Consider the following 22,307-nt stretch of genomic DNA (forward strand, 5'->3'; position numbering starts at 1 on the left):
AGAAAAAGACCAGCATTTCAACAGTCTTTCACCGCCTCAGGATGTCTCATAGCATTTTACAGCTGATGAATACATGCATCTGAATACATACATCATACAACTGATCAATAAATCAGTTGCCATTTAGAAACACAGGAATCAATGTGTACTCAGCAATCTCTCACAAAAAACATTGAAAAAATATTTAAACATATTTAAACATGTTTCCCTTCAATAAAGTATCTCGTTATGCTTGTTTAGACAGCATAATCTGCTATATTTGTGTGGGACTGGTATCAAATTATGTAAGAATGCTAAATATCACTTCTCTTAAGGACACGAGCAAGTGAGCCGGTTGGGTTTTGTTGTATTCATTACTAGTTTAATAGTTATATTCACTATATATATTGAACTGTTGTTCATTATGGTGGTCAGGACATATGACAATAAAACACTCTTGACTCTTAACACTTAAAATCTCGCTGTTTCATGAATCCTAGATTTTTATTCCAGATTCAATTATCAGTTGGATTTTGATAAATCCAGCCCTAGTTCACCTGCAGTAAATTTGGAGTCCACACTCAGGACACTCATGAAGGGTCATACATATTTTCATGTGCATGTGACTGAAAAGAACAACCGAGTCTAGATTTGTGTTCAATCTGCCTTGTGCCTGGAGGCAGTCTCCATGCTATCCCCATGGTTCCAAACCTCGTTTCTGTCGCCAACCTTCCAGATCCACTGGCCCATGAACAACAAGTGGGCCTCAGGTAGTGGGTCCTATTGGCCTGTTGGCAATTTGCTGCATTTAAAGGCCATGGTGTTGTTTTTAAATAGTTATTATGTTAAGATATTTGAAAGCAGATGAAAGGAATAAAATGATATACACATAAAAATATATATTTTACAGTTAAATGTTTTCCAGTCCAGGCCAGTGAATAGGGTTCTGCTGCATCAACTAATCGAGCTAGATAAAAGTCCAGATGAAGGCTTTTGACCTGAAACAATATCTGTCCATTTCCCTCCTCAGAGGCTGCCTTTGCTGAGTTTCTCCAGCAGCTCTTCCTCTTTTCGACCAGATAAATAGTTCATCCAGTCCCCCAGTTTAGCAGGACTGAGACTTGCCCCTGGATACAGGCTGAACGCTATGGCAGATTGTTCACAAACAAAAGTTTTTCTCTGTATCTTAGGACGTGACAATAATAAATTGTTGTAGGGGAAAGAATAGTGGGGCTTATAATGAGTAAATAGATGTGGATTGTTCTAATGTGGTAACATGGAACTGTAGACCTGGAATATAGCAATGACGACACCCAAGTTTCAGGAATTTATTATGTTATAACATACACCCATTGTTGTAACAGAAAATTGGATCTGCTGTTAATTAAGTTAAACTTGTGGATAATCATTTTATTCTGTTAGTTACCTAATTAAGACGACACCCAAGTTTCAGGAATGTCATTGATTATGTGGATAAACATTTTATTCTGTTTATTACCTAATTAAGTCTTTCTGAGCTCCATTCTGTAATCAAGACCTCGTTTTACTGTTAGTCAAGTTTCTGTATAATCTTGTCATCTGAGAATATAAAAAAGGTACCAAAGTCACACTTGACAGATCAGCAGGTCTCCTTGTATGCACCAGTTTTAATAAATCGCCCGTTACTTCGAACACCAACTCTACATGGCCTTTCCATTTTGCTCCTACGTAAACTAATCATGTCACCATCCTGTCTCCAGCACGTTGCTGACTTCCATGGTGCAACGAGCAAGAGTCAGGATTACGCCAAGCTGCACACTGCCATTGGTTGGGACATGCTATGGCATCTTAAGCTGCAGTTCTGGCTCACTCATTAGACTGGAATGAGAAGGAAGGAACAGCAGATGCTGGTTTAAACCGAAGATAGACACAAAACGCTGGGGTATCTCAGCGGGTCAGACAGCATCTTTGGAGAAAAGGAATAGGTGACATTTCAGTTTGAGACCAAGAAGGGTCTTGACCCAAAACATCACCTATTCCTTTTCTCTAGAGATGCTGCCTGACCCACTGACTTACCTCAGCTGTTTGTGTCTAGTCCGGAATGAGAGCTGGGTGTAAAGAGTGCAATGAGGTGTATGGACAGAGTTGATGGTCTGGAGTGTGATCAGGGTTGGGGTCAGTGTGCGTGGGTGGAGCAGAGGTGGGGTTCAGAGTGCTTATATCCATCCAACTCAGGAACAGCTTCTTCCCCTCTTTTATCAGGGTTCTGAATGGTCTTTCCATAAACTACGGTATTAACATAGAAAACATAGAAAATAGGTGCAAGAGGAGGCCATTTGGCCCTCTGATTCACCTCTACCCCACTACAGGCATTGGACATTGTCTATGGAGCTGATGCACTACATTGTGCTACAATACTAAGAACTATATTCTTACTCTATCTTCACCTTTGCTCGATGTATTATACTTGAGTTTTACTTGATTGTATCCATCTATGGTATATCTGATCTGTGGCATGATATTCCATCCCTTGCTTCAGGGGTGTCCACACCAGACTCTTCCCCTCAATGTCCAGCAACGGAAGGACTGCAGACTGTGGTCCTCCTCCACAGAGTGTTGGTGAAGGCTGCACCATGCTTCAGTGCGTCCCTCAGCACATACGCCTGCAGTCTGGAATGGGCCAATCGGCAACATTCCCTGACAGGCATCTTGCTATGCTGAAAGGCCAACAGGTTTCGGGCACACCAGAGAATGGCTTTCACCGAGTAAATGATCTTCCAGTTTGTCTCCAAAAATGTCCCATTGCATGCCAAACAAAGCTTTTCACTGTACCTCAGTACACATCACAATAGTGAACCGACACCTGTTTCCCAGTCATTTAAAACTCGTTGAGTTCACTGGAAAACGTTTTACACTGCTGTTTTAAAAAAAAGCAAAATAAAAGTTTGTTTGAGTAACAATGGGATTAATGTGCAATAGTCTAGAAAATCTGATGAGTGGACACTACCAAAAATCTTAAAGGTGCTGGATAAGTGGAATTTTACTGTCTCTGGGTCAACCTCATATCTCATGCAGTTTGAGGAATCAGCCAGTAGGTGGTGTATCTACCCAACAGGCTTGGACTGAACTGTGCTTCCTTGCAGGTTTTATAATACTTCTGAGTACGCTGAGAGATGTTGAATTCTTTAGAATACTTCTTACCACATAAAATCATATTTACTTTAAATCCAGTTAATAATATGATGATCCAGCAGCTCTGACAATCTGTCAGTGAGATAGAATTTCCATGGTAGGAGCTTGCAGTTTCTTTTAAACCGCCATACTCCTCGATTTCCCTCGCGTTCCAAAATAAATCTATTGGTCTCAGCTTTGAATACGTTCAAGGGTTGAGCGTAAGCACCTTTCCAAGGCAAAGAATTCTAAAGAGTTACGACCATCCGATTAAAGATTTTTTAAATCTCAGTGCAAAATGTTGACCCTAAAAGTTACCAGGTAACGATTGAATTTTACCTGATAACTTTTAGGGTCAATATTTTGCACTGAGATGAAAATTTTCTTTAATCGGTTGGTCGTAACTCTTTAGAATTCTGCGCCTAGGAAAGGTGCTTGCAACTTTACTAAATGTAAGTAAAAGCAAACTTTACTAAAACCTTCTACAGAGGCGGCGTAGAAAGGATTTTATCGGGTTGCATCACAGCATGTTTGGGAACAGCTCCATCCAAGATCATCCAAGCAAGTAAGGGAAGAACTAACCAGAGTCTGGATTGTCGAGGTCCAGAATAGCAGATATATGTCCTTGGTTCAAGCTCCTGTGAGGGAATGAATAGTGTGTGTGAGGGCGAGGGGAAGGGACAAGAGTGAGAGTTGACCGGATAGAGATGAAATTGCTCTGAAGGCCTCATCCCTCCGAGGCACGAGTCTAGATTCAGCTCCTTTGGATGAAAGCAAGGTTCGGTTTGCATGTGCATGTTTTCCAGTCACTGACATGCAGCAACGTTCCTTCTACAAAGCTCCCCATATAGACAATAGACAACACCACCATTCAATGTGATCATGGCTGATCATTCTCAATCAGTACCCTGTTCCTGCCTTCTCCCCATACCCCCTGACTCCGCTATCCTTAAGAGCTCTATCTAGCTCTCTCTTGAATGCATCTCTCCAAATCCCTCAAAAAAGCTACATTTTCCTGTTTGTTATGTTGAAAAGTATTAACATCTCATTATTTTACTGTGGGTTTCAAAACACGATTAACTAATGAGTTTTTATATAATTCCACAAATTAATCCATTTTTAATCATTTGAGAGTCAAACTATAATGTTGAAGATTGAGATTTCGCTGTTACATCAGAGCTCCTCCAATGCTGTCAGCAACAAGAACTTTGCTGGTGAATAGTATTTATTTGGATTTACATGAGAAAATACCTAGCTTTGGAGTTGACATATGATGTTCATAGAATAATTAAATGAAAATCGATTAAAAAAAATTCAACTTCCTTGTGAAGAGAGAAGATTTAAACAACACAAGACCTGGGATGGAATATTAAACTGCAGAAGCATAAAATACAACAGCTACCCTTCCAGACAACAGTATTACGGCTGTGGTATAGCTTGCGAATGAATCCCATTCCGCACACCTGCTTCTATCACTCCTTTTCTCAGAGAACTGTAAATGTTTTTATTTAATTGCTTTTCAGGATCTGGGCATTGCTGGCAGTGCCAACATTTATTGCCCATCCTTTATTGCTCTTGCAAAGATTGTGGTGAGCAGGCTTAACTATGACAGTTCTGGTAAAGGTGCTCTCATAGTGTTGTTGGTCACAGAGTTTCAAGTGACAATGAAGGGACTCAACGGAACAAGCTATGGGGAGGTTGGTCAGGCTGGAACTTCATATTCCTTAGTGACTGAAGGGCGATTGTACAGAGGTATATAAAATCATGAGGGGCATAGATAGGATGAATACACAGGATGAAGTTGGGGAATCAAGAACTACCAGGCAGAGTTTTAAGGTGATGTAGAAAAGATTTAATAGGAACCTAAGAGGCATTTTTTTTTCACAAGGAGGGTGTTGGGTAAATGGAACGAGCTGCCAGATGAGGTGGTTAAGTCAGGTACAATAACAACATTTAAAAAACGTTGGGACAGGTGCAAAAAACAGAGGTGTGAAACAAAAAGGTTGAAGAGTTGCGAATTGTGAAGCCAGAAGATGGGGTGGGGTGGTGAGGGTTGTGGGGTGGGGGGGGGGGGGGGGGGGTGGGGAGAGGTAGGTGTGAGTCCAGGTGGGGCTCTGGGGAGATGACCTAAAATGCAGAATTCAATGTTCATACCGTTGGATTGTAAGCTACCCAAGTGGAATATGAGGTGTTGTTTCTCTAGTTTGTGTTTCAATTTTCATACCGTTGGGTATGGGATGTTGTTCCTCGACAACTGGCGGCAACGGTTTCGTTGTCCATACTTGACCTGACATCATAAAAAATTCTAGAACCAGGAGTCAATGTAAAGCACTCTAGACATTTGTATACCACTGTGTATGAACATTGAATTCCAGTATGCAGATAGTTGGGTCTTGATGTTCAGGCCATCATGGATTGAGACAGGCTTGAGGGAGAAACTAGGCTTTTTCTTGTACATAAATATAATTTGATGTTATAGCAATGTGCAGAAGTTTGCAAAAGAGCTGTAACTAATCTTTTGCAATAATGTCTATCTTTCCTGAGCCTTTACTAAAGGCAAAAATAAAAACAAAGCAAACTAACTTTAAATTAAAGGATATACTTGCCTGTGATGTAGATTTTGGTTTCAAACCAAAAAAAATTGCCACCGTATTGTTTTCTTTTGATTCGAAGAAAGCATCATAATCCTGGAACCAAACCAAAAGGGCATTAGTACCTCTAGTTTGGCATTTTTAACAAGCTACAGCTTTTAAGAGGGATGGAAAAGAAAAAGGCAGATATCATAATATATTTCTCATATTTGATTGTGAGGTAGGAGGCCATTTGGCCAATAAAGTCTGTGCTGACTCTCAGAGCAATCCCATTCCAGCCAGTTATTTCCCTGTAACCTATTCTCTATCGCATGCCCACTAACTTCACTTTGATCCTTCTATCGCCCACTTCAACCTGAGGGAATATACAATAGGGGAGTAAACTACCAGTCAGCATATCTTGGCGATGTGGAAGGAAACTGGAGCTGCACTATATTCTTCAAAGCTTTGCTGGTTAAAAGTATATTGTTTTCTTGAAAATGACTTGCAAAATAGCTTCTATTAAAAATAAAATTACAATTGCAAACAGTTTAATATTTATTTAGAATATTGTGTTCAGTTCTGGGCACCGTGTTTGGAAAGATATTGTCAAGCTTGAAAGGGTTCAGAAAAGATTTACGAGGATGTTGCCAGGACTAGAGGGTGAGAGCAATTGGGAGAGGTTGAGTAGGCTGGGTCTCTATTCCATGTAGCACAGGAGGATGAGGGGTGATCTTATAGTGGTGTACAAAATCATGAGAGGAATAGATCGGGCAGATGCACAGCGTCTCTTTCCCAGAGCAGGGGAATCGAGGACCAGAGGAAATAGGTTCAAGGTGAAAGGGAAAAGATTTAATAGGAATCCAAGGGGTAACTTTTTCACACAAAGGGTGGTGGGTGCATAGAACAAGCTGCCAGAGGAGGTAGTTGAGGCTAGAACTATACCATCGTTTAAGAAACAGTTAGACAGGTACATGGATAGGACAGGTTTGGAGGGATATGGACCAAGTGCAGGCAAGTGGGACTAGTGTAGCTGGAACATTGTTGGCCAGTGTAGGCAAGTTGGGCTGAAGGGCCTGTTTCCATACTGTATCACTTGATGACTCTACGACTCTATGTCATACTCGTACTAATTAAGAAATAATTCTACATCAGCCTGGTCTAGCCCAGTAGGAGATTTATCTGCAGTTTTAATCGGGAAGAACAATTGCATTATTTTACTTCTGTACAAGTCAATCACGATAAAATAGTTTTTGCATATTCTCATGTAGTTTACTGAGACTTGGTGATGCCTCTTGGCTGCATCAGAAACATACAGCCCATACAGGCAACCATTCTCTACTCATTGCTCCAATAATTTTCAGGAGATGAAACATGATGAATCAATCTGCAATAGCCTGAAAGTGAGTCAGTACATTTTGAAGGATTCTTGGTCAAGCTTGCTTAATGCAATGCCCAGTATGTTTAGCCCAGAACTAAAACACACTACAAGGATGAGGTGAGGAATTACAGTCCTTATTAAACCTCACTCTTTAAATTTTAATTATTTCTGCAATTAAGACTTTGTGGCTTTCTTGATCCAAAATTAGTTACTTACTTCATTTTTATTACAGTCGTGAAAGCAGAATTAAAACAAAATATATTCACAAAACGGGTATTTTCCCTGAATTTAAAATGTCCCAATTCTGTGTAACACTTGTAACTGGGAATATTGACCAACTATGCTGAATTAACAAAGACTTGTTAACCATAACAGAGATAAACTTTGATTGGAAACTGTCAAAGGCCCTAAAAATATATTTTACAGTCGTTGGTGATGCTTACCTATTTGCAGTTGGTTATATAGTCACATTTATGTTATTTGTGAACAGAATGCATTGGAACATCGACCCGGTGTAGCTTACAAGTTATCAAAACTGTCAACATATATTTGTTACCTCTAGCTTTGTCCATTCCAACATGCTACATGATAGACAATAGACAATAGACAATAGGTGCAGGAGTAGGCCATTCAGCCCTTCGAGCCAGCACCGCCATTCAATGCGATCATGGCTGATCACTCTCAATCAGTACCCCGTTCCTGCCTTCTCCCCATACCCCCTCACTCCGCTATCCTTAAGAGCTCTATCCAGCTCTCTCTTGAAAGCATCCAACGAACTGGCCTCCACTGCCTTCTGAGGCAGAGAATTCCACACCTTCACCACTCTCTGACTGAAAAAGTTCTTCCTCATCTCCGTTCTAAATGGCCTACCTCTTATTCTTAAACTGTGGCCCCTTGTTCTGGACTCCCCCAACATTGGGAACATGTTTCCTGCCTCTAATGTGTCCAATCCCCTAATTATCTTATATGTTTCAATAAGATCCCCCCTCATCCTTCTAAATTCCAGTGTATACAAGCCCAATCGCTCCAGCCTTTCAACATACGACAGTCCCGCCATTCCGGGAATTAACCTAGTGAACCTACGCTGCACGCCCTCCATAGCAAGAATATCCTTCCTCAAATTTGGAGACCAAAACTGCACACAGTACTCCAGGTGCGGTCTCACCAGGGCCCGGTACAACTGTAGAAGGACCTCTTTGCTCCTATACTCAACTCCTCTTGTTACGAAGGCCAACATTCCATTGGCTTTCTTCACTGCCTGCTGTACCTGCATGCTTCCTTTCATTGACTGATGCACTAGGACACCCAGATCTCGTTGAACTCCCCCTCCTCCTAACTTGACACCATTCAGATAATAATCTGCCTTTCTATTCTTACTTCCAAAGTGAATAACCTCACACTTATCTACATTAAACTGCATCTGCCATGTATCCGCCCACTCACACAACCTGTCCAAGTCACCCTGCAGCCTTATTGCATCTTCCTCACAATTCACACTACCCCCCAGCTTAGTATCATCTGCAAATTTGCTAATGGTACTTTTAATCCCTTCGTCTAAGTCATTAATGTATATCGTAAATAGCTGGGGTCCCAGGACCGAACCTTGCGGTACCCCACTGGTCACTGCCTGCCATTCCGAAAGGGACCCATTTATCCCCACTCTTTGCTTTCTGTCTGTCAACCAATTTTCTATCCATGTCAGTACCCTACCCCCAATACCATGTGCCCTAATTTTGCCCACTAATCTCCTATGTGGGACCTTGTCGAAGGCTTTCTGAAAGTCGAGGTACACCACATCCACTGACTCTCCCCTGTCAATTTTCCTAGTTACATCCTCAAAAAATTCCAGTAGATTTGTCAAGCATGATTTCCCCTTCGTAAATCCATGCTGACTCGGAATGATCCCGTTACTGCTATCCAAATGCTCAGCAATTTCGTCTTTTATAATTGACTCCAGCATCTTCCCCTGTTCTTTCCTTTGTAGAGGTGAGGCTATTAAAAAAATCTGCTATTCATGGCTTCATAGAGTCATAGAGTGACACAGCGTGGAAACTGGCCATTCAGCCCAACTTGCCCACGCCAGCCAACAATGTCCCAGCTACACTTGTCCCACTTGCCTGCGCTTGGTCCATATCCCTCCAAACCTGTCCAATCCATGTAACTGTCTAACTGTCTCTTAAATGATGGGATAGTCCCAGCCTCAACTACCTCATCTGGCAGCTTGTTCCATACACCCACCACCCTTTGTGTGAAAAGGTTACCCCTCGGACTCCTGTTAAATCTTTTCCCCTTCACCTTGAACCTATGTCCTCTGGTCCTTGATTCCCCTACTCTAGGCAATAGACTCTGTGCATCTACCCAATCTATTCCTCTCATGATTTTGTACACCTTGATAAGATCCCCCCTCACCCTCTTGTGCTCCTTGGAATAGAGACCCAGCCTACTCAACCTCTCCCTGTAGCTCACACCCTCTAGTCCTGGCAACATCCTCGTAAATCTTTTCTGAATCCTTTCAAGCTGGACAATATATTTTCTATAACATGGTGCCCAGAACTGAACACAGTATTCTAAATGCGGTCTCACCAACGTCTCATACAACTGCAACATGACCTCCCAACTTGTACTCTGACCGATGAAGGCCAAAATGCCAAAGGCCTTTTTGACCACCTTATCTACCTGCAACTCGACCTTCAAGGAAACATGCACCTGTACTCCTAAATCCTTATCTCACACCAACTGATCATCCCATCACCTTAGCCTTTTGATTTATACTGTTCTCAGTTTTAAAGTACTTACTCTTGTTTGCAAATCACTAGATGGTCTAACCTCGGCATTTTTTTCTAATCTCCTTCAGAATTAAAACTGACATCACCATCTGTGCCTCCTGAAGTATATGCACTACTCCAATTTTGACTCCTTAGACCACACTAAATTTATTTTCTCAACATCATTGGTCATGCCTTCAGCACTGGTACGACTTCCCTAAATTCTCTGTCTCTCTTTGTTTCTTCCTTAAGAACATATTTTTTTAAATGAAACTCTAAGACCAAGTTGTTGGTCTCATTGAGCATCAGTATTCAGGTTCCTCCAGCACACAGTACAGGCAGCATCTATGGAGGGTTTGGACAAACAACGTTTCAGGTTGGAACCCTTCTTGAGACTGATTTGACATGGCACGATTTCCATTTATTCAGAATGGCTCCAGTCTAGAGGGTATACCAAAGGGTTTCTCCACTTATGATGGAGTTCCTGTTGCGATAATGAACCACGTGTTTTTAAAAAAAAGTATGGGTATAAAGTCTGTTTTTAACATAGTGCTATCTGGCATTTTCTTTTACATGCATAAATTTATTTATATGATAGAAGTTGCAAACTAAATTATCAAATATTTTTGTTAATCGACCAAAATAATTGCAGCATATATGAGAAAAATTGTGTAAAAATTGGACAAAAAGCTTCACAGGGACTTGGTGACCACCAGCGCAGCACAAAAAGTTATCAAGTGCTATGGATGCTGGCAAGTTAATTTAAACCTAGCTGGCAAAGATAAACAACAAAAACCTTCACAGATTCTGGATCAGGAGGGAGTCAGTTCAATTTGCCATCTGCTTAAAAGACACTTACTGCCAACTTGAATGATAGAAATAGTACAACCAGTAGTGGCCAAGGTCAGCCTCTTCTTCAGGTTTTCTACCTTAGTCCCTCTGCAGACTGGCACTGGAAATAAGTGCAGTTTCGCCTATTGCGTTGTCCAAGTGCACCCACTCCTTATCTTCCAAACACCACCATGTTTGCTGCTACCCATATCTCCTCAGTACATATGCAAAAGCAAGATTGTGAACTGAAAACTGGGCTTGCCTGCCACCTACTGATCACCATGATAACTGCTGTGCCTGGACAGCAAAAAGGCATGCAAGGGTTTCATTTTAGGAATGAAACCAATACTGTATTCAAGTAGTATGAAAATTCATTGCTTTGACCCAATTGCTTTTTGGGAGGGAGTGGAGAGTGCCTTGAGGCGGGTTGGTTTGTTGTTGCTCTGGTGAGAGATTGGGGTAAAGAGATTTAGACAGATTGGAAATAAGGTGGTCTGAGAGTGCCGAGGTTGGGATAGATCAGGTGTCTGGGAAAGAGAAATCCCAACAGTGGGGAGTCCAATTGCTTGCTGGGTGAGGAAATGAGCTTGGTTCCTGCAGAGATTTAAATCTGTTAGAAAATCTGACAACTGACAATTGAAGACATTGAAAATAATCAAAACCACTAAAAAATGACCATAGTATTAAACATTAAAAAAATAACTTGAAATAAATAACATAAATCTACAAAAAAAAGATTAAAAGTGTTTAATTAAATTGGAATCAACCCTAACAAATATCCATGACTCGAAGTTTCTCCATCTCAATCTGAGCCAAATGGAATTGATGAACCTGTTCCAGATTCTACTCAGTGAAAATTTGGTGGGCAGATTTGACAATGTGACTGCTGGGAACATGCATAAATTTGGCACCCTGTTGCTGGATCCATAAGGCATTTCAAAGAACCTATAAGGACAGCAATGGAATTAAAATAAGCATCACAGGGCTGATGATGTGGTGCAGGTGTACTTTATCACAATTGACTGAAACCACTGAGATCCATGACAACCATGACCACATCTCAAGGAATTTTGGATCAGAGCTGGAACCTAATATTTGGGCACCATGATACATTTGGAAGGGGGAGAAGTATCTGAATGCTTTGTTCTGGGGTCAGTCACACCCCTTAGATTAAGAACTGTAGAATTGGTCAGTGAAAAGAACTGGTCAGTGAAACTTTCTAAACTTCCCCTCCCCAGCACACTCACCCGCCCCCACTATTTAATTTCAAACCTTTGCTGCTGCCCGGGTTAATGAATTTGCAAGGGCACTAGTCCCAGACTAACTAAAGTAAATCCTGACCCAATGGACCAGCTTCCTCCTTCCCCAAAGTTGGTACCAGTTCCCCATAATTTTGAAAACTGTTTCTTTCATGCTGAGCTTTGAGCCACTCATTTAGTTCTCTGAGTTTATTCACCCGATGCCAATTTGACTTCAGGTAGTAATCCAAAGATTGTTTTCTCTGTGGTTCTGCTTTTTAATTTGCACCTTGAGGCTTCCTAATCCTTCAGAAAAGAAACCTACTTTGCCTTATTTATGTCGATGGTGCGCACATGGGCAACAACATCTGGGTCTTGGCCCTGTCATTTAAAGCCGCCGCTCATTCCAAGAGGATATTTTCTACCCTGATACTGGGCAGGCAGTCCAACCTTGAGGATATGCTCGTGGCTACAGAGAACATTATCTATCTCCCAGGTATTGTCAAACCCTTGAACTACACTGCATTCTGTTATCTTTCTCACTCCCTCAGTTAAATGGCCTTTTGAATCCAGGAGATGCAATCAGGATTCAGGATATCTTTATTTGTCATCCAAAAAAGAAGTTTTTTGGACGAGATTTCGTCACCCACAGTCCAACAATAAGAGCAATAAAATAAGCAAATTACACAACCCCAACCAACACAAAACACAAAAAAAAGAAACATCCATCACAGTGAGTCTCCTCCAGTCCCCTCCTCACTGTGATGGAAGGCCAGAATGTCTTTTCTCTTCCCCTGCCGTCTTCTCCCGCAGTTGCTCATCCACTCTGCAGTCTTCTTCACATAGACAGCAAGAACAGCATACCTACTGGACAAGCGCTAGAGCTGAGACGCTTTCAGTGCCATCTTTTGAATCCGCATGCCAACCTCACTCACAATCATATCCAACATTCTATCTCTGTCCCACCCACTCCCCTGACATCAGTCTGAAGAAGGGTCTCAACCCAAAACATCACCCATTCCTTCTCTCCAGAGATGCTGCCTGTCCCGCTGAGTTACTCCAGCATTTTGTGTCTACCTAGTGCAAGACATGGTATAAATCAGCGATTAGAGGTGCATGGAACAAAGCTAATATAATAATCATGGAGGATTAAATCGACAATTGGAAAGGTTTAGAGGGATATGGGCCAAACGCAGGCAAATTAGACTAACTTGGATGGAGCATCTTGATTGGCATGGACGAGTTGGGTTGAAGGGCCTGTTTCCATGCTGTATGACTCAATGACTGCAACAAATAGACTGGCGAAACTTAGTGAATTGTGTGGAGTATAAATACTTGGAATGTAATAAGAGCTGGTGTTCTCAATCAGTATGTTATATCAGTCAGTATATTCTACAGAACTGGAAATATTCTGGTGAAAGATCATAGATCATAGATCTGAAATGTTAACACTGCTTCTCTCTCTACAAAAACTGTCTGATGTTGAGTTTTTCCTGAATTTTCAATTTTGTTGGAGTTCACGTGTTATGGATCTCTCTTTACTCTGATTTACTTCTTGTTCTTTGAAATTGGCAGAGTTTAGCACAGAAGGTTTCTGCTGAAATCTGACAGATGTGTTGACCTAAACAAGAGTTATGTGCAATAATTTCCAAACATCCAGTGCTCTTAATGTTTTTTTAAAATTCTAATGTGTTTCAGAGATGGATATAGATATTACTTGCCAAGCCAGAAAGGAGAGAATTGACGTACTCCCTGTACATGATGCCAAAGCTCTTGAACTGTATCGACCCAACATTTTATTTTTGGAAACATATTAAAAAACAGTCCCAAGAGATGACTGATGTACATTGATTAGCTCTTAAAAGCTTTGCTTAATTGTATATTACGATTAGGATACAATTCCGTAATGTCTGCTTTCCCTTCCAAGGTTTGAGTAAACTTGATGAAATTGCAAAATAAAAACAGGGAAAGGAGTGCCTCATTCTCCTAGATCAGGTTTGGGGCCTTGTTTTTAACAAAGTTTCAATTATGTTTTTAGTGAGGTCAGATCTCACCACCAAATAGTCTCCCAGAAGGTCACAAGTCACACTTATCACCAAGCAAGAAAAATGATCAAGTTCTTCCAGTCTCTTCCGCGCAGAGTGACTGCACCACGCAGGGTGAAGCAGTCTCTTCTGCTTCCAGAATTATCTGTTGCCATGTCACTCCTATACCCCTGCAGAAAAGCTGTACTGTATTCATTTGAATAACAAATCCAAATGCTCATTGCAAATCTGATGTTGAATTCAATAGGATCGAAACTCAATTGTCATGGTTGAAGTCATTTTACAGGTTCCACAGAGAGTGGTGAATCTGTGGAATTCTCTGCCGCAGAGGTAGTTGAGGCCAGTTCATTGGCTATATTTAAGAGGGAGTTAGATGTGGCCCTTGTGGCTAAAGGGATCAGGGGGTATGGAGAGAAGGCAGGTACAGGATACTGAGTTGGATGATCAGCCATGATCATATTGAATGGCGGTGCAGGCTCGAAGGGCCGAATGGCCTACTCCTGCACCTATTTTCTATGTTTCTATGTTTCTAACCCTTTTCTGGTAATGATTATTGAAAATAGTCATACGCTGCACAGATCTTTCCAATCATAAATCTTAAGAGATTTTTTTAAATCCTGTTATTGGTTTGTACAAGTGATCTTTGTAAGAATTCAATTCTAATGCCATAGGTCAGCAAAATTCTTGGCTATATTATATTTATATAATAAAGGTGATGATCTACATATGGAATTTTTTATACAATAAAATTGATTTTCTTTTAAATTGGATTCATAAAGTCATGCAGCATGGAAACAAGCCAGATGGCGCATCACGTTACTGGGCAACCATCCATATTAATTCTATCTTCCAGCACTTGACCTGTGGCCTTCAATGCTTAAGTCATTCAAATGTTCATCCAGAAATTTCTTAAATGCTGTTTGCGATTCTGCCACACCACTCTCTTCCTCACTCCAGGGATAATAGATTCAGCCTCCCCGGTCCCTTCTCAGAACTAGAAAGCTCCATCCAAGGCAACATCTCCTCTGAACTTTTCTCCAGTACAATTGCATTTTTGTTTTCGTGTGGAGCACGGTCACAATCTTCCTAGAGTGTTCTTTAGGAATAACCAATAGATATTTGCAGTCTCAGCCAAGGTGATTTGGTTCATTATTTCTGTCCTGTAATATTGACAGGACGAAAGAAAATAAAGAAAACTTTTGCATTTGTGTAGTGCGTTTTGCTGCCTCGACACAACTGTGCACGAGATGAATTTGTCTAACCCATCAGAGCTCACCTCTCTCTGATCCTTTGGGGATCTTTAAAGTTACCTTTGTTTCTCTCCACAGATGCTCCCAGACCTGATGAGTATTGACTGGCTTAATTTAGATATGCAACATTTGCAGTTTTTTTGATTTTGACCATGAAAGCTGCCAGTAAATTAATAGGAACAACTAAAAGGATTCTACAACAATCCATGGCTTGGAAAAGATGGAATAATCAAGGATGGCACAAGCTCAAATGACACAAAGCTCAGTGCCTGATGGATGAATATGAATGTTGAGGCCAATGAGTTGACATTAACATTGGTCCAGTCATATTTTTAGGTTGGTAACCTTCCAATACCATTTCACTGAAAAAAACATTGATGCAGCAGAAAGGTGACAGACCAGAAGGTCGCCAAATGGTCAACAGGAGGAATAAAGTGTCCCTGATAAAAAAGCTGCAGAACTGACAGGAAAAAGTAGAGGAGGTAAGCAAATTGAATAATTCTTTCAGAAAGATCCTAAATGACAGGACCTCCTTTTGCAAGGTGTGGTCCTTCCTTACAGAAAATAATGATTGAATGTCTCTTTTGTTAAAGTACAACTATTAATTTCCCCATTTTGCTAATGCAACTTCAATATATGGCAAAACCTTCAAGCATTACTATAAATTTAAAAGAAATGATAACAAAAAATATTTAAAAATAAAAGCAAATCAAAGCTAGTACCTTGCAATCGACCATCATTTTTGAATCTGAATCTACAGATTCAAAACAGTGACTGTGAATTTATTTAACAGTGTCCAGAAGCTAGGAGCACAGCTTGCTACTTACTCCACAATAGGCATCATTGTTAAATATCTGAGGTGGGAGTGGGTTTCCTTGAGCAGGCTGCTTTTCCTGAGGGATGTTGTGGTACATCCACAGTCTCCGGTCTTCCAACATTGTTATATCAATCTCTTCAAATTCAATCTTGTTAGACTCTAAGAATCCCACCACATCTTGTTGTCGCTTCTTGATCTGCAATAAAAGCAGGACTCCTTTAAGATTATTATTGATCCCATTTTATATCATTCAAATACTAAAGAAACATTTTTGCTTTTAATATTTACTTGAAGTTAGTTCATCTAAAAGTCGAGAGCATAAGGGGAAAGGGGATGTACTACGAGATCTGGGTGTCCTAGTGCATCAGTCACTGAAAGGAAGCATGCAGGTACAGCAGGCAGTGAAGAAAGCCAATGAAATGTTGGCCTTCATAACAAGAGGAGTTGAGTATAGGAGCAAAGAGGTCCTTCTGCAGTTGTATAGGGCCCGAGTGAGACCGCACCTGGAGTACTGTGTGCAGTTTTGGTCTCCAAATTTGAGGAAGGATATTCTTGCTATTGAGGGCGTGCAGCGTAGGTTTACTAGGTTAATTCCCGGGACTGTCCTATTTTTAAAGAATGGAGCGGCTAGGCTTGTCTACACTGGAATTTAGAAGGATGAGAGGGAATCTTATCGAAACATATAAGATTATTAAGGGGTTGGACACTATAGAGGCAGGAAACATGTTCCCAATGGTGGGGGAGTCCAGAACCAGTTTAAGAATAAGAACGGAGATGAGGAAAAACTTTTTCAGTCAGAGTGTTGTAAATCTGTGGAATTCTCTGCCTCAGGAGGCAGTGGAGGCCAATTCTCTGAATGCATTCAAGAGAGAGCTAGATAGAGCTCTTAAGGATAGTGGAGTCAGGGGGTACGGGGAGAAGGCAGGATCGGGGTACTGATTGAGAATGATCAGCCATGATCACATTGAATGGTGGTGCTGGCTTGAAGGGCCGAATGGCCTACTCCTGCACCTATTGTCTATTGTCTATAACAACAATTTTTTATGACTTTCCCCAATTTCTGACTACAAAAAAGATGAATAAAATCCCTGCAGCAATGGATTTTCAGCCAAAGATTCAGCAAGAGAGAAAATATCTGACCTAAGTTACTGAATATAGCTGTTGGGAGAGCGTTAGAGTAAAGATATAAAGGTGCCTGGTTAAATCGCGGGTTTCACCAGTTTTGCCGGCACAGTGGCACGGCTGGCAGAGTTGTTGCCTCACAGCCCCAGAAGCCCGGGTTCGATCCTGACCTCGAGTGCTGTCTATGTGCATGTTCTCCCTGTTAACCCCCCCCATTGGTTTCCTCCAGGTGCTCCGGTTTACTCCCACATCCCAAAAACTTTTGGGTTGGGAAAGTGGATGAGAACGTGGTGTAACATTGAACAAGCGGGAATGGGTGATGGTTGGCATGGCCCTATTTCCACATTGTATCTCTAAACTATGGAGAGGGAGAAACAAGTGAAAATCTTTTCAGATTGATGGGGTATCATCGGAATCTATTCTATGTGACGTTTGCCTGACCATCTTGGTATTTTCAACACTTCAGCTTTCTTTTCTTCAGAGTAATTAGAGATTGAGAGAATTTTAGGTATTAAAGGGGTCAGTTGATATGGGGTTAGTATAGGCAAATAAAGCAGAGGTAACAGCTCAGCTATGATTTTATTATGGAACAGGTGCAAATAAATGTGTGGCCTAGTTCTCCACTTTCTCAAAAAGTATGTTTGGAGTTCAAGGAAGGCCAAGGATTACAAAATGTGTATCAATGCAGCTGTACCATTAAGAACAGGGTAAACCATTTTTTGTGTCTCAAAAAACCACAAATCCATCATGAATTCTGTTTTCTCAATGGTGGTCATCATTGTAACAGTCATCAGCATCTAACTCTTTAACAGATGGTATTTTAATGCAGAAAGATAATGGTGGAAAATAAAAAACATCTTTAAGTTCATTTTTGGTTTGAGATTGGGAAATTCACTACTGGCAGTCATTTATAAAGATGAATACCTTGAATCATTCATCTTTAGTAAAGGTCTCTTTTCTAATCAAAATTCAGGCAATAATTTCAAAAAGTTGACCTTTTTAACTGACAGCCTTCTTAGGCAGAAACTTAAGTGCAACAAATGATCAGTACAGAATATAAACAGGAAAGGCAGCTGAATAAGGATATTATTTTAATTTCAACAAGTTAGAAAGCTTTAAAATGCAATATTTCACACATGCTGACTGGAAGCATCAGCTTCCACAGACAGGCATAACTTTATAAAACAAAATCTGACATAGTGGACTCTTACCAATGGATGGTAGATTTCTGCAAAAGTAATATTTTGTTACTTGGGTAACTGAATAAGATTATACCAGATAATGTAGATCTCTACAAATGACAATGAGCAGCACGTCAATAAATTATCTAAAACCTTTGGTATAAATTTAAGAGCAACAGGTTTAAATAAACTTCAAGTTATGTTAAGTTTATTTTCATATGTAGAAGTGAGGTATAGGTGTAATGAAAATCTTGCGAGCACAGGCATGTAGTCTCAAACAACACCACAAAAACAATCATACATAAATTACACAAATTCTACAAGACATTGAAAAGAAAAAGACTGCGAAAAACAAGACAATAGTGTTAAAACACAATTAGAAAACAAGTCAATACTTCAGAGAGTGGTGAAGGTGTGGAATTCTCTGCCTCAGAAGGCAGTGGAGGCCAGTTCGTTGGATGCTTTCAAGAGAGAGCTGGATAGAGCTCTTAAGGATAGCGGAGTGAGGGGGTATGGGGAGAAGGCAGGAACGGGGTACTGATTGAGAGTGATCAGCCATGATCGCATTGAATGGCGGTGCTGGCTCGAAGGTCTGAATGGCCTACTCCTGCACCTATTGTCTATTGTCTATTGTTTATTACTCGAAGAAACTTCTTCAGAAACTATCTTGACTGGTTGTACCGTGACCTGATATGGCAACTCCAATGCAGAGGATGCCAGAGCCTGGCCCATCACAAGCACAGCCCTCCCTACCATCGAAAGCATCTGCATGAGGCACCGCATCACGTGGCGGCATCTATCATCAAGGATCCCCACCGTCTGGGCTGTGCCTACCATCAGTCAGGAGGGACAGGCCAAAGTCGCACACCACCAGGTTAAGGAACAGCTACTTTCCTAAAGGTCTCTGGTTCTTCAACTGACTGCGCAATCCTAATCCTACCTCAGCATGTCAAATCTCTTAACACTTGTAAGAAAGTATAGGCGCCTTCTTCGTGATTATATCCTGTGCTGCGCCAGTACGATCATCTGAGATGTTAACACCCAAGAATTTGAAGTTGCTAATTCTCTCCACCATGTAAGTGGATTCTCGACATCACCCTCCTGAAACGGCTTGCCCAGTAGAGGCTCTTTTTCAAAATAATAAATGCTCCAAAATCTTGAGTTTCTTTAGCTAACTTTGGATGATAGATCTATAATTGACAGTTATCCAAAAGAAACAAATCGCATGAAGTCTTGTTACCATTTCTCAGTCACTTTTTTTAAAATCCACATAAGAATTTATTTACGTGCAGCTCATAAAACAGATTAGATCATCAAAATCACAACACAGCCGGATAGCCCCAGAATAGTCAAGAGATAATAAAGATGACAAACTAACATGGATTTTCTGCAATTATCTGATAAACTGTTGGAAATATACATTGAAATCATTGAAGGATCTAGGGACATTTACTTAAATGAGGTACAGATGATTTAATCTTGAGCGCACAGTAAGTTATATATTCAAGTCAGTCACAATAACTGGCCTCCTTCAATTTCATAAGGAAATATGAGATAAAAATGAGAAATATAAACCTGTGCACATAGGTTTTCTGCATAAGTGGTGTGATACCACGATAGTGTGTCATTGGACTAAATGCCAGAGGTTGAGACTATTGATCTGAAGAACAAGACAATTGAAACAAAGACAAATTTGAATCCCACCATGGGGTATTTACACAAATCAAGCAATTAAGTAAATATCAAAAGTGAGACTCTGTAACAACAAAACTGGTGGATTATTATAAAAACCTACTTAGTTCATTAATATCTTTTAAGAAATCTGCCGTCCTTACCCAGTCAGGCCTGTGTGAGACTCCTACCCACTAATGTAAAATTCTTAAAGGATTGGACAGGCTAGATGCAGGAAAAATGTTTCCGATGTTGGGGGAGACCAGAACCAGGGGTCACAGTTTAAGAATAAGGGGGTGTAAACATAGAAACATAGAAAATAGGTACCAGGAGGAGGCCATTTGGCCCTTCGAGCCAGCACTGCCATTCATTGCTGATCATCCACAATCAGTAGCCTGTGCCTGGCTTCTCCCCATATCCCTTGACTCCGCTAGCCCCAAGAGCTCTAATTCATCCAGTGAATTGGCCTCTACTGCCTTCTGTGGCAGAGAATTCCACAAATTCACAACTCTCTAGGTGAAAATGTTTTTTCTCATCTCAGTTTTAAATGGCCTCCCCTTTATTCTTAGACTGTGGCGCCTGGTTCTGGACTCCTCCAACATTGGGAACATTTTTCCGGCATCTAGCTTGTCTAGTCCTTTTATAATTTTAAACGTTTCTATAAGAAACATATAATGGGTAGGCCATTTAGGACTGACTTTTTCACCCAGAGTTGTGGATCTGTGGAATTTTCTGCTGCAGAAGGCAGTGGAGGCCAATTCACTGGAAGTTTTCAAGAGAGTTGGATTTAGCTCTTAGTGCTAAAGGAATCAAGGGATATGGAGAAAAAGCAGGAACGGGGTACTGATTTTAGATGATCAGCCATGATCATATTAAATGATGGTGCTGGCTCGAAGGGCTGAATGACCTACTCCTGCACCTATATTTCCTATGTTTTCTATGTTCCATGTTCTAATGTGGCCGATTATTAGCTACCTACTTTGCTCAGAGGTGAACAAGAAATCAGGAACGCTGAAAGGGACCATGAGATGTGCTTGGCAAGTGTGGCTAAGGAAAATCCCAAGGCATTTTATGCGCTTATAAAGACAAGAGGATAGCTAGGGAAAAGGTTGATCCACATAAGGAAAAAGTAGGAAATCTATGCCTGGAACCAAAGGAAGTGGGCGAGTACTGTACAAGTGCTTCACCTTGGTATTCACCAAGAAGTAAGACATGTTGAATATTCCAGGCCATGTTAACATTAAGAAGGAAGTAGTGGGTCTCTAAAAGTACATTAAGGTGGATAAGTCCCAGAGGCTTGATGGGATCTATCCCAGCGTACTGAGGGAGGTAAGGCAAGAGATTGCTGAGTTCTCTTCTGAGATCTTTGTTTGCACTTTAGCCACAGGTGAGGTCCCAGGAGACTGGAAAACAACCAATCTGGTTCATTTGTTTGAGAAAGGCAATTGGGATAATTTACCATCGGCCAGTGAGCCTGACATCAGCTGTCGGGAAATTATTGGAAAAAATTAGGGACAGGATTTGCTCACATTTGAAAATGTATGGACTTAATGTCCCTCAATGTCACAAGATGAAGGAGACAGTTATCGACTTCAGGAAGTGAGGTGGAGCACATGCCTCAATCAGCATCAATGGTGTCAAAGTAGAAATGGTTGAGAGCTTCCAGTTCCTTAACGTAAATATTACCAACGATCTGTCTTGGACCAACGACATTGAAGCGACAGCCAAAAAGACACCCCAACACCTCTACTTCCTCAGGAGACTGAAGAAATTCGGCACGTCTCCAGTAACTTTTATAAACTGCTACAGATGCACCACAGTAAACAGATTGCATCAGGCTGCATCACACCTTGGTTTGGGAACAGTTCTGCCCAAGACCACTTGAAATTGCAGAGAGGTGTGGATTTCCAGTCCATCGCACAGACCAGGCTCCCTGCCAATGACTCCATCTGCACTTCACACTGCCTAGGGAAAGCAGCCAACATAAAATCAAAGACCTTCCCCACTCTGGTTATTCCTTTTTCTCTCTGCTCCTGTTGGGGCAAAAATACAGAAGCTTGAAAATGCATACCACCAGACTGAGAAACAATTTCTTCCCCATTGTTATCAGGCTTCTAAACGGTCCTTCTATAAACTAAGGTACACTCCGATTTTCGTTTACCTTATTACGGACTTTGTCTCTGAAACTATGTATTACGCTCTAATTTTCACCCTGTATCTTTCCTTTCCTTCTACCTTTGCAATGGAAGAATATAAGTGAAAATCAGTCTTGGCTCAGTCTTGGAGTGGAAAGGAAACAGAGGGAGT

The 22,307-nt window shown here is 41.0% G+C and overlaps 1 protein-coding gene across 2 annotated transcripts in view; it reads right to left on the reverse strand.

Moving 5' to 3' along the window:
- The window catches only part of sh3bgrl2 (SH3 domain binding glutamate-rich protein like 2), a 59,088-nt gene that overhangs the window by 6,013 nt on the left and 30,768 nt on the right, over positions 1 to 22,307 (reverse strand). For both annotated transcript variants that reach the window (XM_078400242.1, XM_078400241.1), the window contains exons 2-3: positions 16,037 to 16,222; positions 5,736 to 5,816 (exon numbers count right to left, since the gene is read on the reverse strand). In XM_078400242.1, coding sequence (XP_078256368.1) covers positions 5,736 to 5,816; positions 16,037 to 16,222 — 267 coding nt within the window. The remainder of the gene's footprint in view (positions 1 to 5,735; positions 5,817 to 16,036; positions 16,223 to 22,307) is intronic.

The sequence above is a fragment of the Rhinoraja longicauda genome, chromosome 5, assembly GCF_053455715.1.
Source record: "Rhinoraja longicauda isolate Sanriku21f chromosome 5, sRhiLon1.1, whole genome shotgun sequence".
Taxonomy (NCBI): Eukaryota; Metazoa; Chordata; class Chondrichthyes; order Rajiformes; family Arhynchobatidae; genus Rhinoraja; species Rhinoraja longicauda.